Source organism: Sylvia atricapilla, chromosome 5 (assembly GCF_009819655.1).
Source record: "Sylvia atricapilla isolate bSylAtr1 chromosome 5, bSylAtr1.pri, whole genome shotgun sequence".
Lineage (NCBI taxonomy): Eukaryota > Metazoa > Chordata > Aves > Passeriformes > Sylviidae > Sylvia > Sylvia atricapilla.
In genome coordinates, this window is record NC_089144.1 from 24236678 (window position 1) to 24250462 (window position 13785).

At 34.8% G+C, this 13785-nt stretch overlaps 1 protein-coding gene across 2 annotated transcripts in view; it reads right to left on the bottom strand.

The window, feature by feature from the left end:
• Positions 1-741: 741 nt before the first annotated feature.
• The window catches only part of CAPZA2 (capping actin protein of muscle Z-line subunit alpha 2), a 31105-nt gene continuing 18061 nt past the window's right edge, over positions 742-13785 (bottom strand). For both annotated transcript variants that reach the window (XM_066318987.1, XM_066318986.1), the window contains 5 exons: positions 12919-12998; positions 10014-10092; positions 6547-6618; positions 3907-3969; positions 742-3051 (listed from right to left, as the gene is read on the bottom strand). In XM_066318987.1, coding sequence (XP_066175084.1) covers positions 2911-3051; positions 3907-3969; positions 6547-6618; positions 10014-10092; positions 12919-12998 — 435 coding nt within the window. In that variant the 3' untranslated portion in view covers positions 742-2910. The remainder of the gene's footprint in view (positions 3052-3906; positions 3970-6546; positions 6619-10013; positions 10093-12918; positions 12999-13785) is intronic.

Sequence of the window (13785 nt, forward strand, 5' to 3'; positions counted from 1 at the left end):
ATCTCTTAGGATGTTCAGTCTCACACAATGTTTTTAACCCTGACTGAATGCCCATTTCCTAATGGAACTGCGTTGCAGTGTTCCCAGTGGAACCAGACGGCAGAGTTACCAGCATGTAGAGCAGTAAGCAGCCAAGTAGCAATGTAATCAAAATTACAATGATTTTAAAGTTTCATTCTGCCTATGAATTTTAAGAGAGACATACAAAAAGGAGCTGCTCAGGAGAACCTGAAAGCAGAACTGCCACTCCTGTTGCAGCTGTTCACAAAGAACAGCTGCATACTTGCAGAAGTTAAAAATTCCTTCATATAAAGGGGCACTAAGATACATAAGATGTAATACACTTCAAAAACACAAGCATTTTACAAGTCCATTTTACAAGCCATAATGTCTATTACATCAAGATTCAACAATACAAAGCTTGTCTTTATATTTAAAAATAGAATATAAACAAATAGTAGTTCACATTAAGACAATTGCCACAGCAAAATTTCTGAGAGAAAGTGCTTTACCTACAGGAAATACTCTAAAGCCTACCAAGCAAGCTCAAAAATTCTCCAATTTAGAAGTGGTAGAGATAGAAACAAACAAACAAAAAAGTGCAAGTGACATCCAAAACTTTGCTAGAAATCAAGAACTCCAAATGTGCCTCAGCTGATAGTCAGGTCAGCTTCATATGGGGAGTTATTACCCCTAAGTATGATACAGCACACCGTTTTGAAAAAGTAACAGAATAGTTGATTTACTTACAAATGGCTTTATTGAAGCTATAACTTAATAAATTTGATATTCAAGGTGTAAAGTCTCACAGACTAAAAATTAACACAAGAAAAAACATAAGTAATACAGATGTACTTATGTTATCCAACGGGTAGAATTGAATCTGAAGGAAGCAATTCTTTCAAGATAAGGAATTAAGACTATCACAGGACTGAATAAACAGAAGGAAATACAGTAATAGAGTACTTCACAGTAAAATACCTCTTTATTAGGAATATATTTAAAACTAAGTCTTTATTTCAGGTAAGAAAAATAGCATTCTGACTTTTTGTCAGTGCTGATTCTGGTCATTTGCAACATTCTAAACAGCTAGAAAAGTTATTTGCACCGTTGTTGCCCATTAACAATTCCCCTAACTGTCCATTCACTGCCTTTTTTTACCTTGTTCTTAAATATGTTGGAAGAAGTTCTTCAATAGGGTTTGTATTTAGATCTTGGCTAAGACTGACAGACTGACTTGACAGTGACTCAGCTCACATGCAGCTTTTATGAGCTAATTTGAAAAGAACAACATGGTTCAGGAGCTGAACTACAAAGAATTGAAAGGGCAACTATCCAGGAAGACTGTGGTGGAACAAATCCCACTCTTCTACTATACAGTTCAGTACTGTAAAGTAGCAGCACTTTCAAGAACTATACCTCTGTATAAGAGAGCACTGAAGAACAGAATATTGGGGTATTGCTATTAAAATTCAAACATCAAACTACTTCATATGTACATTTTTATACTTAGTACAAGTCTAGACTCTCTTGCTATGCTGTAACTTGAAAGTTTAAGGTAATTAGATCATGCTGTAAACAAAGACATAAAACATTTGTGTAAGCTTTACTGGTTTAGGAGTGTGTATAAACACCTGCCTTCTAAAAAATAAAAATGCTGTTTCATTTTCCATCATGAGCATATACGGAGGTTATATATTGTAAAACAAGTTTTTATCCAATTAAAAATTAAACAAATGCATTTCATGGAAGTGTTATACAGTATTTGTAGCAAAGTCTGTGTTTTTAGATACCTGACATCCATTTTCAAAATGAGATAGATCAGACAGGGAAAGAATTTTCCGGACAAATGTATTAATTTCTGGTCCTGGAATTTCTTCTATCCTCTATAGCCAGTATGAAGCTAAAATACACCTGTTTTAAGTAACTTCCATATGTAGATGATTTTTAATGCAGATGAAAACGGTAATGATATTACAATCCCTAAATACACAAGTTTGTGGCTGTTTTAAGCAGAATTTTAAAAACATTTAGAAACACCAAAAATAGGCTATATCAGGAAGCAATCTGATACTCAAATAAATAGAAAATTTGCGTTTTAATGTTACATTGAATTTTAGTACATATCAATCCAAGAAAAAATAAACAGACATAGTAATGAGTACAGGATTACATATATTACAATATGCCTTGTTATAATACATTTGTAGCTTTACGATAAAAAATCCTGGAGGGCAGATGGAGTTTGAGATCTTAATTGTCAGAACAAAGCATTAAATGCATTTCTGGAGTAAGTACTTTTATTTAATTTCAAAACCTTAAAACAGCATTAGACTGTGGCCTTTTCTTTAAAAAAAAAAATATTAGCTACCATGGGGCTAGCAAGTATGTCTTCTAAGTTTAAATGACACAGAAAATACTTTTCCCAATTTTACATACAATGAAAGGACAGATGACTTCAAAAACAGCACCTATGGCTAACTCCATGTTGACCTTGACCTAGAAATGCATGTTACTGATCTCCACAAGGAATCCAGCAAATTTTGCAAGTTGTCCATTTCACGTGAAAGCAAGAGGAAGGGTTATCATATGCAAAAATACTTTTTCCAACTGTTCTTAATGTGTAATTGAAAACTAAAGGCATGGTCTCTTCATTATAAAAAAATAAAGGTACAACGGAAACTCTAAAGGAAGATATTCAGCTATAGTGAAGTTGCAACCCTCTGAAAGGAAGAAAAAAGAAAAGAAGTCAATTAGCTAAGCTTTGTGCTCTAACCAAACTACTTACAGTGATTTTCAATGGCAAAAGCCCATGCTGACTGGGTGATTTGACAGTTCCAAATATTTTTTTGTAATAATTTTTATTTGTATACAAGAACACTAAAATGATCCAGTCATGCAATGTTCACTTTAAGCATTCTGCATCTCTTTTCCAATCTTATAGCTAAGGATCTTGTTCCAGTCAATCTTGGTGCGGGTAACTGGCAACTGTCGACGTAAGGCCTTGAAAGTAGTGTCCGACATAGTCTGATAGTTCTCACTGATAGCAGTCTGTCAAACACAAAACAGACACATGTGAACAGCAGAACTAGGATGCCACATAAACACTCAATGGCTCAGTGGCCTGCTACTTCCTAAACAGGCTTAATAAAAACATGCTGAATTGAAATAATATTTATTGAAGGAATGCTGCTAGATATAGATTGACACTATGTGAAGAAAATTAGTGAGATATGTAATAAACCTGGCCATAGCCAAGGTGTTTCAGCAAACCACAGTGTGGTTAATTCACATCATGAATAAAATGTTGATCAGAGTTAGCTCATACATCATTAATACTACACAGAAAAATCTTCTACTGTTTTTACTGTGGGGATGCTGAAGTCAGTCCACAACATAGTTTGAACTTGAATATAATGCACACTATAGATACTTCAAAAAATTTTATTAAAGACTATTTTTGCCAAACTGACAGAACAGAGTGTCTGAAATTTACCTTATGTTCAAGGTTCTGCAGAGGGTATCTAGAACAGTCACACTTTTCTAACTTTGAAATGACTAATGGAAAGAGGTAATGCCTATAATTATATTTAGCTAACAGAGTAGCCTCTGAACAGAATCTGTACAAAAATTCCACTTAGAGAATGCACTAATGCTTTGTGACATCAGAATTGCTGATACTTAAGCAAGCAAGGAACTTTCTTGCTCTCAAAAAATTACTTCTGTTGTAATGTTAGGCAGGTGAGCACAATCATCAGAAGGTATGAAAAGGCAAGACAGAGTTAACAGCACATAATCTATTTATATGGAGCTGCATTATCTTGCTGGTTATAAAATATTAGCTTTGGTTAAGTACATGGTAATACTATAAATACGAGTAAGAATACAATATTTGTTTCAACATACCTGATACTCATTTTCTGCAGCCTCTACAATTTTTATAAATTCCTTCGCTGTCTGGGCTTCATTCTAGGAAAAAAAAGCATTTGAATTAGGTCTGAAATACAGCATAATTCTAGGGCCAGTCAGATTACATTGTTCCCAAGAGTGATGTCAGATAGACTCAATGAGAACACTTGACCATTCAGTGGCTAAACCAAAACTGAACATTCATCCAAAAGGCATGTGATGATGTGATGATCCCATGTGATGATTATGGATGTTAGAAAAATAAAATCAAACTGTAACAAGCATAAAGAGTGCCATGAAACTCATTAACATATTTTGATTAAGAATTCTATGGTATGATAAAAAAGACATATGGAACAGATCAGCATTTGGAAAAATGACAGTGACAACCCAAGCCTCGAAAAATGTGTAAAATATGGATAACAACATTATCAATGCTACATTCCCAGTACAAATTCAAGAAAATTTCAAGAACATCAGCTGACCCAGAAGTTATAGTAGAATATAACCAAGAAACCAAACCAGATTTGTTTACCAGTAAACATTCTGAACCTGGAAACTAAGCTAAGGAAAACACTAAACTATATATCTGGTATTCCAAAATCATCCCTAAATCCATCTTGCAAAAATGAGGGTGCAAATTTCATCATTACTGATAAGGATGAGGTCAGAAAATAAACTGTTTAAGGATGCAAGTGTGTGTTGTTTTAAAAATAAAATATGTCCCATCAGTCAATCTGGAGGTATATTTGCTGAAGTGCTTAAAAGAAGTCTCCAACAGGAAGTGATGGTTCATGAGTTTCCAAACTTCCAATTAGCATTGGAGACATTCCTAAGAGTGCTTTTGCAGAAGCTGCTGAAAGTCAGGCATGTTTGTCCCATGTAAACCCTCATTCCTGCAAAGGCAAAGACTTGGAGAAAACTCTGACAGCTTCAACCATTAGTGGTTTGAAGTTTCAGTGAAACTGCACCTAACAACTGTGAAAGTGCTCTTGGACACTGCAGGAGACATGGAGGAGGAGGTAGAGCGCAACCAAATGAACAAATGAACAGGTTTTGACTTTTCAGTAAGCTGAGGAAATGCTTTCCAAGGCTCTGCTAATGAAAGGAAAAATTCAGAGGTGTGAGGTCTTACTTGTCTCAGAGGAAAACAAGGGATTAAAAAAATATCCTTCAGCAAAATTATTCACAGCTCTAGCAACAGGAGAACTCTTCAGTCATTTATTTCTGCTGTGCCTGTTAATGGTTTTAAAATGGGTTCTCTGACAAACAACAAAAAAGAGGAGTCATTGTGGCTCCTTTTAATCTTATCTACCATTTCTTCTGTGTGAAATAAGAACTTGTACCAACCTCTGCCCTCTACGAAGCTCACAGCCAAGGTTAAAAATTGGTAACCAGCAGCATACTTGCTTTTGTTTTAGCTAACGTATGTAAAAGATGTTTGCCTACTCATCCATCTGCTGCTGCTTTACTGAATTGCAAAACAGGATTAAGTTTCTCCCATCAGTAAGTGAAGCAAAACCTATTGACAGGAGAACTGCATCCACATAACCTTCCCTGAAGCAACTCTTATTTGAATGAAAGACTAAACAGATCCCTTTGATCCAGACTCAGAAGTAATTTTGTATCTACAGCGCCAGAAGTGTTATCAGTTGGCACCACATTCCCCCATTTTTAATGGTGCTATTGCAACTAAAGAGCCAACAAGCCTCGCTTTATATCAACAATGTTCTTCATTGATGAATTGAGCTATTGAGCCAAACTGGCCACTGCTAGTCATTATCATTAAAATACTTCTACTGTTCCCTTTTACAATTTCTCTTTGCCAGCTTAACCTCACTGTCTTAAATTTTATTCAAAAACACTCCAACAGAAAATCCTGCAGTTTTTAAATGCCATTATAGACATTTCAGAAGTAGTAGCTGTTCCTAGTGGAGCATTATCAATCCTTAAAAGATACATCTGGTACTATCTCCAAACAATTTTTGTTTCTATTGTTTGCTCCTCGTTACTATAATAATCCATTTGGCAAGAAGTTGAAGAAAATGGTATTTAAATAACAAGTGTGTTATGATTCTCAAGTTGAACCATCTCTGAAAGGACTTTTTGTACAGAATAAGGCACTGACAGCACCAGTTAGAGACAGAGAGAAGAAGGGTGAATACCCACTGCTGTTTCTCAATTGGTACCATTTGTTTACTGTTTTAGCATACTGGTCTTCCTCCAGTGAGCAATCTCCTAGAGACTGTACTACTAAAGTCAGTTGTTTCAACTCAAACCTCCTTCAAATTCAAAAATTAATTCTAGAGGTCATTCTGCAAACTGAGGTTTAAATACAACAAGTGCAGGAGGCCTGACAACAAGCTAATTAAAGCTTTAAAATCAAAGTTAATTTTGCTTATATAAGCCACATGCAGGCATACATTAATTTTGTTTTTTAATGTTTTTAAACACTAGCTACATGTTAAGTAGAAGCAGTAAATACTACATACAAAATATCTGTAAATTTGTACATTAATTCTCATACATGTAGAAGAACAAACTTGTCAAAACTTCTGAGTTTTTTTAAGCTTGCTTCTATTTTTAAATTAAAAAGTCACTTCAATATACCCACTAAAGTCTTTAAAGGTCACTTACAGACACTGTTAGAGAATCTTGGATGTCTTTATGGCTCACCAGCTGAACATTACCATCTTCATAATAGTGAACCTACAGAAAATTAAACAAAGAACCTCATATTAAGTTTTACAGATCAACAACATGCAGGAAAATCAAAGTGTTTGTTATTTATCATAGTAAGAAACCTATACAAATCAGTCAAAACCACATACAGAATGTTACAGAACAAAAGCAAATAGAAAAACCAAAATAATGTAGAATTTACTGTATTTGAGGGGAAATACTGAAGAGGCTAGTCTGGAAACATAGTTTGTGTTGATGTGCCTCAAGTAGTATTTCAAGCAAAGAACTTTAGGTTTTGGTTAACATCATGAAGATGACAATACCTTATTTATGTGACCTTACTAGAAACTCTTGTAATGAATAGGCTAGACCATTCTAAATAGTGAAAATATGTTTAAAATTAGAATTGTTTTGGGAAGGTTTCAACATACTGGGAAGTTTTTCTGCTTCCCCAAGTTGTCTCAGTTTTCTAGGGCCAGTGCAACATTAAGCTTCTCTTTCTAGCTCTGTCTGGGTTTGATATTTTCCTCTATTAGATATGTCTCATAACAAAAGCGAGTATTTATCTAGACAAAGCAGTTCCCAAGGTTAGATAGCAAAGCACAATGAAATTATTTATTCTTGAAATGCTGCACCTACAGAACTTGCTTGATTATTTTGCAGGAGAACACTAAAACTCTACCCAAGCTAACTTTAGTACTTTTAAATACAGCTGGGACAGATATGAAAATGTTTAGTTCCTAATAAAACTGTTGGAAAATTCAAAAATCAGGAAGTATATGCAAAACCACATATGATCATTAACAATAATTTCTAAGAAGCTATATAAGGTCATTGAAATTAAATAAGCATCTTTGAAGATTTTTTACAAGTTTGATAAAGTCAAGATAGTCAACATAGCTGATGTTACGAGAAAATGAAACTTTTGTGTCTGACCCTATTAGACCATATAACAAATTTGAGTTTAATGCAGAATAGTATAATTTACTATGCATTATGATCATATGTGCAAAAGACCCTCAACTTTATAAATAATAGAAAAAACATGACGCACAGTAAGACAGCTGTAATACCACACAAAGGAAAGGTTTCCTAGATGAGTAAAACATTATTTCCTGTGATTCATCTTAAATTATTTTGCTTATTGTCAAATACTTGTTTTGGAATTCATTTCCTAAAAGATGAGAAGTGTTTACTTAGTGCACAATTCTAAGAACTCCCAATGAAGCAGCAGAACCCAAAGAAATATGAGTGTTCACCCTTGTCCATCACGATTCACTATAGAGAGGCCAAACCTCCTCTGTGCTCTGAGGCCAATACCTCAGCACAAACATCTTATCTGTGAAACTGAGTCACATTCTTGGCAAACACTCAGATCTAAAAGCCTAGCAGAGATGGGGAATCAAATCTTATACTGGGATGTGTTATATCTTGAACAAAATAATGAGAAGTAACTGTTCTGTACTATACCTCACTGCTGACATCCTTCTAGAATGCTAGGTCTGGGTTCAGAAGACTACAAGAAGGAGGATGTTTATGAACAGAACCTCTTGGAAAGGTTAACTAAGGAGGGATGAGAATAACAAATTATCTAAGAGATAAAATTAGTAACCAGTACACTTATCATTGTTTTCCATGCACAGTTGGAGCATGTTAAATGCCACGGACTTCGTTTTAGTAAAAGGCTCTGCTGTTGCTTTTCCCCTTACATAGAATTAAAGAAAATTAAACAGAAGAAATTGTGACAGTTGAAAATTTCCTGTATCAGAATTAACAGAATTTAAGAAAAAAGGAAGAAATTGTGCAAATCATCTTAAAAAATACTGAAGACACCTGAAGATAGCACGTGATGCTGCAATTTCCTCCTAACTTAATAATAAAAGGTCTTATCAAAACCAGAGCAATACTGTATTCCTGTTAAAGATTTTGCAAACAAGACTGAAATTTCACTCCTCTAAAATTATACTAATGTTGTAGAGACTTCATTTTCTAGAAAAATATTTTGCTCCTTAAAAAATAATGAAAGTGCTTGCTTGTTTGTTTGTTTTGTGAGGTGAAGAGGGAGCACTCCCACAAACATTGAAGAAATTGTACACAATTTCTAAAAATTTAAAACTGAGTTCAAAATAGTAGTTTCTACACAAGCAAAAAAGTAGAATGTTCATAACTCTCCAGGACACACACTTTAATGAATATAAATAATATCTTGATTAATTATGGGAAATAGTACTAAAAGACAAAATCATCTGGTACCCAAATGTAAAAGCTGATTAGAACCTGAATTAATTCCTTGTTCAGACTGTTTTTTTGGCTGCTGCCCTAACCTTTTCAGGAATTAAGTGGACACCTGCTTCCTTCTTCTGGAAAACCTCTTAAGACATTTAACCAAAAGCACATGCTGTGAAAAAAATGCCTGCTTTGCTGCAAGTTGGATTTAAGTGACAAAGTCTTATGAGGCCTAGAAGTTACTTACGGTGCTGCTTACCATGACTGTTGTGATCTGACAACATAATAATGGCTACATATAACATTTTGACTACCATTCCAAATGTTGGCACCAGCAAGATACAGGGTCTCCTTGCCTTGGTGAATCTGAATACAGCTACCACGTCCTAAAATAACATCCTAGCCTCAGGCTAGAAAAACATTCCTTTGCATCTTCCTTGGGCAGTCATCACTGAGCAGTAAGGACAAGCAAAACTCATAGGGGCACAAAACAGCAAGAAAAAGAAACTTGACTCTGCCTTGTTAAAAAAAAAAAAAGGTACACAGAAAGTCAGACTGCATTAAGTTACTAGTCCCTGATCCCAGAACTGTTTCAATAAACTGCTGCAATATATGTGTACACATTCCAAGGAACTAATCCAGAAAGTCAAGTCTCCCTGCCTACCACATGACAGTCAGACTTCCTTTGGTCTCAAGACTTCTGCCTGCTTGGAATTCTTCCTTTCTGGATACCCTAAAGCCAATAAGAAAGCCAAATTCTAAATGGAGAAGACACAGATTCAAAAATTTCTGATGGTGGAATTGGTGAAACCAAAGGTTTCCACCTTTCCAACAATAAGATAACATTAAAGAAAAAAAACATTATCAGTTAAAAAAAGATTCTACTTCAGAACAGGCCTATCCTCAGGAAAGGTTTGCCTCATTGTGACTTCAACAGGAAACCAAAGAGGTATATGCCTAGCTGAGGTGAATACACCTTCTCAAATCCTCTAAATCATTACATTAAACACACATTTTATGTTTTTAAGGATTAGATAAATACGCAAATTAAGTCACTAACACTTAAGTCAATGAGCATTGCTGCCTTGCTTACTGGGTCCCCATTTTCCCTTAACATATTTGATAGACTGGCCTGAGTCTCCCTCAATAATGACTGGAGACTTTATGGCTCAGGACACAGTTTGAGATAAGCATACCTGAATTTTCAAAATGCCAGCCACTTGAGTGGTTGAAGGGGTGATTGTAAACTTCCATTCTGACCTCCAACGGCCATTCCTTAAAAAAAACAGTAAAACAGAAACTGGATGTCATCTCACTGTTTATGAAAAAAAAATCCCAACATATAACTGATAGTCAAAGGAAACCAGAGAATGAAATTTGCAATGCAACTACACATGCAGAAGATTGTTTCAGTCTCATGATCAGTCAAGAACAGAACAGTTTTCTGAAATATTTGCCCTCAGTTTCCCATGTGGGCCAAGGAGATTTGTTATTAAGGACCTTTTAACAAGAGAACTTAACTACTGAAAATACCTAAAGCCTCGAATGCTCCTTCTTTCTCATAGTATTAGTTAGGCACGCAAAGTCAATATTTTGTTTCTAGGACCTGGATGACTAGATCAGCCAAAGTCACACTTCACCTCAGGCTATCAAAAAAAACTTGAACAGAAGGGACATTAAAGTAGCAAGACTTTCTGCTGTGTTTAACTGTAACGAAGCCTTACAGCTCTTCTAGCATTTCCTTTCCAGGACAACTATTTCTTTTCACAAATTCAGAATCCTTGCCAAAATGCCTAAAGGGTGTTTGCTTGGAAAACAGTATGGGGAGAGCATGGTGTGGTTTCACCTGATTTCTTTCCTGTAAACTAGATATTTTCTTATTTAGCTATGAGGTTAGTGAATTAGAAGGTTAGTACTATAGAGTTAAATTAAGAATGCTCTGCAGCTGTCCATGATTTGTCTTGTGTTTGCACTTAAAGAAGAAAAGAAAGTTGATGTTATATGTTCCAATTCTGGTAATGGTTAGGTGTAGATTCCAGTGCATTCAACAAAGGGAGAAAGACATAAACTGTTAAAATTAAGAGCTACTAGTGAATCTATATAATGACACATCTTAGATAGTAACAATGGCAACTCAACTATAAAGCCATTGGTTATTATTTCAGATGACATCCAAATTATCACTGAAAATATAGACTAAGACAATTCAGAATCTTGTTGGCATTGCTCAGAAAACTGAAAGGGTTGCCCAACTTAGTGACACTAACACTACTAGTGGCCTTATAGACTGACCCACTGATTATGAGAAAGCTTACATGCTGGATTATACCTTAGGTGCAATTCTAGTTTTTGAATGCCAGGGATTCAATGGCTAGCTAACAGATTTGCTTGCTTCTCAGCCAATATGTGGTCCCTTGAAGTTAAGATGACCACAGTGTTTCCACTCGGGGATATCTTTTTTGTCCTTAAGTTGCTATTACAAAAAAAAAAGTCAAGTTCAGAAGGATTTTTCTGTAGGAAATCCTCTAAGGTAAAAACAACACCATTTCTTTATTTATCTAGGCTGAATTAGAATGTTTTGTAAGAGATTAATTTTCTTCTTCTTTCTTTAATAAGCCATCTATCCTACTACGTTGATAGTATTTCAAATAATCACAAAGTATTTTTCTTTGTTATATATTGGTTTTCTATCTTCCAACAAACTTACTTTTATAGTAGGCTGACAGACTTCCAAATGCCTAAAAAGCTGAAACACCTTGAGAGTAAGTACTGGCTGTGGCTTGAGCTGGATATCCAGCCATACAGCTGGATAACTGAGGAATCTGGTTAACTTGGAATCCATTCCTCCATCTCTAAGTCTCCCAAACCAATATGCATTTATTACAACTTGCTAAGAGCAAGAATTAGATTTTGACTACCCCTGGAAAACTCTTAAAAACATGGTCGATATTTACCATAGATGTCCAACCATAACTTTAATAAAGAAAATTTACAATAAATATTTTCTCCATCTATAAAAGGTTGCTGCATATCTGTTCCTCTTCTTTAAAGACTACAAAATTAATTATTTGGAATATCAAAATTCATTTGTAGTTCCAAACTAAAAATACTAGTATTATTTCAAGTTACTTCTAATATTGATGTTAACTAGCTAACATGCAGACTTAACTAGTCAAATTTAAGTAAAAAAGAGAAAATACTTATTATCTATGCGAATTCAATAAAAATCAGTGTACTGGACAAATAATTTAACTCATACATACACTTGCTGAAATTACTATGGATATGTAATATCCACCTTCAGAATTAAAACCTGAAGATTTCGGTACTTCCATTCATTACCTGTGGGATTACTAATATAAATTGCAGGTAAATGCAAAATAGCAAACCAAATAATGAAATACCTTGCTCCTGACAACAGCAATATAAGTTATCTTTTGGAATATGACCTCCTTAACCCATTCCTGATACTGTGATATTTTATGTCAATTGGCCAGTTTCCTGTATGGAGCAACCCAAAGTTTACTCTAGACTGTGGAAAACATCATTCAACCAAGTCCAGGAGGAAAAAAAAAAAAAAAAAAAAAAAAAAAAAAAAAAAAAAAAAAAAAAGCATCTGTAGTTTTTAAGAATTTATTTCACCCAAAATCACCTTTATCTGTTTAACCCCTAAACTGATCACTTAAGTCCCACTATAAAGTGGTTTTGGTCACCTTCTTTCTTTTGAGAAATTCAAACTAGAAGGAGCTGGGTTTATTCTGCCAGCCACAAAGGAAGCAAAACAAGCCAAAGCAACTGTATTAGGGAAGACAGCCATGAGTACTGGTGTCAGGAAAATTAATCACATATGTCATATGTGTGATATGGAATTTTGCAAAGTTCTGCAAAGGAGATGCAGATACATAATCAGCCATTTTACTTATCATAAAGGAAGTGATTTCTACAGTTCTGACAGAAAAACTTAGGAGTGGGGCGGAGGGAGAAGGAAGATCCCATACAACATATGCATCCCCTTTCTTCTCTGAACTAACGATTATCAGTGTAATGACACTTACTCAGTTTGCTGTGTTGTACTGTCTGTGGATCCATACAGAAACTTACCAAAAATTTTTTGCTTGAAACTGATGGCTCTCTATGCATGCAATAATGGTTTGCTGTCCATCAATTGTTTTACCATACACCTTAAATAGGAGAGGAAAAAAAAAGGTAAAAATAAGAACAGAGTCAAAGTTTGAGTAGATCTTGCTCAAACTGCTTAGATATCTGGTTCTAGTATTGCTACATAAACTGTAAAATTTCATTTTATAACCATTATGGGTATACATAATATTCTGTACATGAAACAATAAAGTATTTATTACAATGCAGAACAAAATCTAAGATTAAGAAACCTGAAGGTCCGTCATCTTACCTAAACTTTATATATTGTGAACTTCTTTTTCTAGCACTACAGGAAATCTAAGCCTGTAACAATGACTGACTACTGAGACAATATATATTTATTATCAGCTGGTTTTCAAACACCAGTTGTTCTACCAACCATATGACAATTGACACCTGTACAGAATAGCAAAAAGGGTGGGTTTGGTCCTCTCTTCTGCTTTATCTCCCCAAATCAAATACTACTAAAAATTATCTCAGCAAACATCCAATCACATTTCCTTTACGGGAACTGGAACTCATCTGACTGCTTGGGAATCTGATTCAACTTGTTCACTCAGCAGCTGATTTACTTTTTCCCCCCCACTAGTTATTTTTTCTGTCACATCAAGATAAATCACAGAACAGCTATCAATAGATCAGTTTGCTGAGATTTAAATAGTCACAGGGCTTGTTACAGCAAGCAAATACTACTTTAGTCCAGACTAAGAGGTTTTATTTTAAGAAGCTATCAGAACCACCAATTCTAGTGATAAGAATAAGCACTTGGATATATAGGAGACATGATGGAGCAAAACCAGTTTGTTT